Source organism: Balaenoptera musculus, chromosome 8 (genome assembly GCF_009873245.2).
Source record: "Balaenoptera musculus isolate JJ_BM4_2016_0621 chromosome 8, mBalMus1.pri.v3, whole genome shotgun sequence".
Taxonomy (NCBI): domain Eukaryota; kingdom Metazoa; phylum Chordata; class Mammalia; order Artiodactyla; family Balaenopteridae; genus Balaenoptera; species Balaenoptera musculus.
The window spans coordinates 75,917,483-75,921,820 of record NC_045792.1 but is presented as its reverse complement, the minus strand read 5'-3'; the positions used below and the strand labels follow the sequence as shown (position 1 = coordinate 75,921,820).

Below are 4,338 nucleotides of genomic sequence, written 5' to 3'. Positions count from 1 at the left end.
CTGTCCTTTGAAGTGTAAAATGCTTAGCAGCAGCCTCAGCCTCTACCCAGTAGATGCCAGTAGCAGTCTCCCAGTTGTGATTACCTAAAAGTATCTTTAAACATCACCAATGTTACCTAAGGGATAAAGTTGCTTCTAGCCGAGAACCACTGCTTTATACAAGTAGGTCTTCTCCTATCTTCTGGTGAAAGTTCGTATCTCTGAAGACCACTCGTTGTCCACATAAGATTTCCCCTAAAGTTGTCCTTTCTTGCTTGATGGGGTGTGATTTATTGCTAAAGCCTCGTCTACATTCCCTGGGCATGAAACTTTTCTACAACGAGTGAGTCCTCCTGTGTCTAATGAGGAGTGATTTCAGCCGAAAGCCTTCCCCACACTTACTGCAAATACAAGCCTTCTCCCCCGAGTGTGTCCTCTGATGAGTGCTGAGGGTCGCCTTATCAGTGAAGCCCCACTCACACTCCCTGCATACATAGGGCTTCTCCCGTGAGTGTGCCCTCTGATGTCTTAGGAGGGCTGCCTTCTGGCCAAAGCCTCGCCCACACTCAATGCACTCAAAGGACTTCTCCCTGGAGTGGGTCAGCTTGTGTCTGACTAGATTTGCTTTCTGGCTAAAACCTGTCCACACTCAGTGCAAACATAAGCCTTCTTCCCAGAGTGTGTCCTCTGATGACTGATGAGTTGTGACTTCTGTCGAAAGCCTTGCCCTCATTCCCCACACACAAAAGGCTTCTCTCCTGAGTGTGTCCTCTGGTGTGCAATGAGAGTAGGCTTAGGCCTAAATTCTCACCCACATTCCTAGCACACGTAACGCTTCTCTCCTGAGTGTGTCCTCTGGTGTGTGGTAAGGTTTGACTTATCACTGAAGCCTCGCCCACAGTCCCAACACACAAAAGGCTTCTCTCCTGAGTGTGTCCTCTTGTGTTTAAGGAGATATGACTTCTGACTAAAGCTCCAGCCACATTCATTGCACAAATGAGGATTCTCCCCTGAATGAATCCTCTGGTGTTTGCTGAGAGTGGATTTATCTCGAAAAAGCCTCCCACAGTCCCTGCAGACATAAGGCTTCTCCCATGAGTGGGTCCTCTGGTGTGTGATAAGGTTTGACTTATTCCTGAAGCCTCGCCCACACTCCTGGCACACAAAGGGCTTCTCCCCTGAGTGTGTTCGAAGGTGTCTGATGAGGATTGACTTCTGGCTAAAGCTTCGCCCACAAGCCTCACATGCAAGGGGCTTTTCCCCAGAGTGTGCCATCTTGTGTGTGACTAGGTTTGACTTCTGGCTGAAGGTTTGCCCACACTCTCTGCAGAGGTAAGGCTTCTCCCCTGTGTGTGATCTCTTGTGTGTGATGAGAGTTGATTTATAGCTAAAGCTTCGGCCACACTCACTGCAGAAACAAGGCTTTCCTCCTAAGAGAGTCCTCTGACCACTAAAGAGAGTCGATTTCTGGTTAAAGCCGAGCCCACAATTTCCACAAATGACTGCCTCAAATCCTGAGATTTCTACCCACTTTAATGCTTTGTCTGTTTCTAAAGGTTTTGGCTTCCCAGATGAGCTGAACCTTATTTCCATCACTGTCTTGCTTTCCCTTGGGCTTAATAGCTGTTCTTCAGATGGGTTGGAGAAAGTTCTTGAAGTAACTCTCTCCCTTGTCCTCCCAAACAAAGATTTGGAGCCACCTTCTCTGTCTTCACCTTCCACTCTGTCGCCCCAGAAGCTTTCGTAAGAGAATAGCTGCAGCTGCTGCTTCTGACCTGCTGGGCAGAGATCTGCTCTTTGGGGGGTTCCTGCAAACAAGCCTGGACAGATTGGAAGGTGATGGTCATGCAGCACGTGTTGATGTAATTGCTGACCACAGAAGACCAGAACGGAGGAGGAATAGGGTGGAATTTCTGGCTTTGGATCTGCTGAACAGGGGCTGGGCTGATGTCCTCTCTCCTCTTTCCAGGGCTCTTCTCCATACTCTAGCAGAATGACAAGTGTTGGTTTGGAAAATGAAATTCCCAAGGAGACTAGGTTGCTGTAGTTTTGCAGCATCTCTTCCCTGTACAGGGTCCTCTGAGCATGACTTAACAGCTGCCACTCTTCCTGGGTGAAGTCCACAGCCACCTCATGGAATGACACGAATGTCTCTTCTCTCCTGGCTTTCAAGAGCCCCAAGGCCATTATTCTGGTCCTCTGAATGTTCTCCTTGGAGAAAGGTGAGGCTAAAGTCTTGGGGACACGCTTGCAAAGTCTATCCCACGGCAAGTGTGACAATGGTAAGGGATGACGAGTTAGAAGCAGCCTGCTATATCACCTATCTTTCTTTTAGAAGTTATATAATTTTAACTTTTCCATTAAGGGTATGCTCTGTCTCAACTTCATTTTTTGTGTTTGGTGTATGATAGAGGTCAGTTCATTTTTTTTCCATATAGATGTCAAGTTGTTGCAACATTTTTTCAAGAAGATTTTCTTTCTCTTTTGAATCGCATTGGCACTTTTGTTGAAACCAATGGGTTATACAAGAATGAATCGATTTCTTGACTCTATTCTGATCTCTGATCTGTTCTGCTAGCTTTATATGATTGTCTGCATTTGAGCTGGAAGACTTGGCTGAAGTTTCAGATAGGTTTGCTTCATTACTGCTTTTGATCTCACAAAGTCCTTGAATCCAGTCATTTGGAGAATGCCCAAGACTAGGTGACTTCTCCTTACGTAGCAGGCTTTTTTACCAGGTTTCTTAGTTAAACACGAGAGTGGGCTGGGTGGAGAGGTATAATTGCTTAGCTGAGTTGGAGTTCTTCCAACCTATAGTCCATTCCACTGGCCTGGCCTGTCCTCAGTCCTGGCATCGGAGTCTGAAGCCAAACTTAGCAATGACCCCCAGATAGAGGTGGCAGCTGCCCTCCTCCTCTCTGAAGGGTTTGTTTCTCTATGGAATTCAGTTTCTTTTGCTTCTTAAATCCACCACTCTGCTGTACCTTCGTAGAAAAGTATGATTTTTATTTTCGTTTGTCTGTTTTACTTGTTACCATTGGAACAAAGCTTTTTTTCTGTTCTTTTATAGTCTAACTGGCAGCAGAAGTATTCCTGGTGGAAAAAAAATAAAGGGAAAGTTTAGAATTGTTCATAAATAAAAGAACTTGCATTTTGAATCTTTTGTGCTACCAATTCTTTTTTCTTCTCTTTACCATGACTATCACAAATGGCTAGTTTTTGTCTTCAGCCATTAAAATGTATTCTTAAGTCTTTAGCACCATCTAATATTTAACTTTAGCAATATTATTTTAGAATACAATGTCAAAGTTTTACCTTCCTTTTGTGAGCAGGAGAAAAACGGGCTGAGATAGGTCCATGTGACAATCAAAAGAACAGGAGTCACCGTAGCAACTTTTCCTCCTCATATTTTTATTTGATTATTGACTATGTTATCCAAAAAGGCTTTCTCAATGGCCCTTGAGAAGTCCTTTCCAGCAGAGACTAGGAACACAGAAGGCCAGAAGTTTGTTTGTTGTTTCTCAATTTGAAAGGAACAGGATATTTACCATTTGAATAGAAAAGAGGGTGATGAATAATACAACATATTATGAATTGTAGAAATAAGATAAATTTTTAAACTAAGTTAGAGAAGTTGTCTCTGTTGGTTTAAATGATGCAGTGAGACTTAAAATGAAGACTCAAGAAGCTCACAGCAATAAAAATTAATCTGGACCTGACACTGGCTATTGACTCACAAGTAAGCCTCAGTCTTGGATCCTAGCTGATAGCATTTGGACAGACCCGGTCAAACACAGTTTCACTGGATGTACAGATTGTTTGAAACAGTTTTTGTTTTTTCAAAGATAGTATTCACTGTGGTGCTCCTACTGTCTTTCAAGGTATGAAAGTCAAGTGAATCGATGATCTGAAGAAAAAAAAGTCTTTTTATGTTCTTTTCCTGTTTTTCACTTCTTTACTCATGGTTACACCCCCCTTGTGATGTTTTAGCATTCAGACTACACAGTGACAACACTCTTCACACAGAGGGGCATAATTAAATATTGAAAATAATTTTAAAAATCTTCTTTATATTTTATGTAGGAGCCAAGCCAGTAAGCGTTCCTAGTACTAAATACTAGAGATCATTTTAGAATCTAAACGTTCACCCTAGAATCCTCTATGGGTATTATGAAAAAGTAAAATGTATCTTCTCAGCATTTGAGTTTCATAGAATTAATATAAGTTCAGCAAGATGATTCTCAAAATATCAGTGGTACTCAAGCTACAAACAAGCGGAAAGGAATAAAGGGAGTTCTGTGCTCCGGTAAGCTTGAGAATCATTTGGCTAATTCATCTTACACACGTTTCTTTATTAAA

At 42.7% G+C, this 4,338-nt stretch overlaps 1 protein-coding gene across 1 annotated transcript; it reads right to left on the bottom strand.

Annotated features, from left to right (window-relative positions):
- Nucleotides 1-313: 313 nt before the first annotated feature.
- Nucleotides 314-2,037, bottom strand: LOC118899552 (zinc finger protein 343-like). Its single transcript, XM_036861327.1, is given in 4 exon segments — nucleotides 314-624; nucleotides 627-778; nucleotides 857-1,909; nucleotides 2,006-2,037. Coding segments are annotated over 4 exon segments (1,548 nt in total).
- Nucleotides 2,038-4,338: the final 2,301 nt, after the last annotated feature.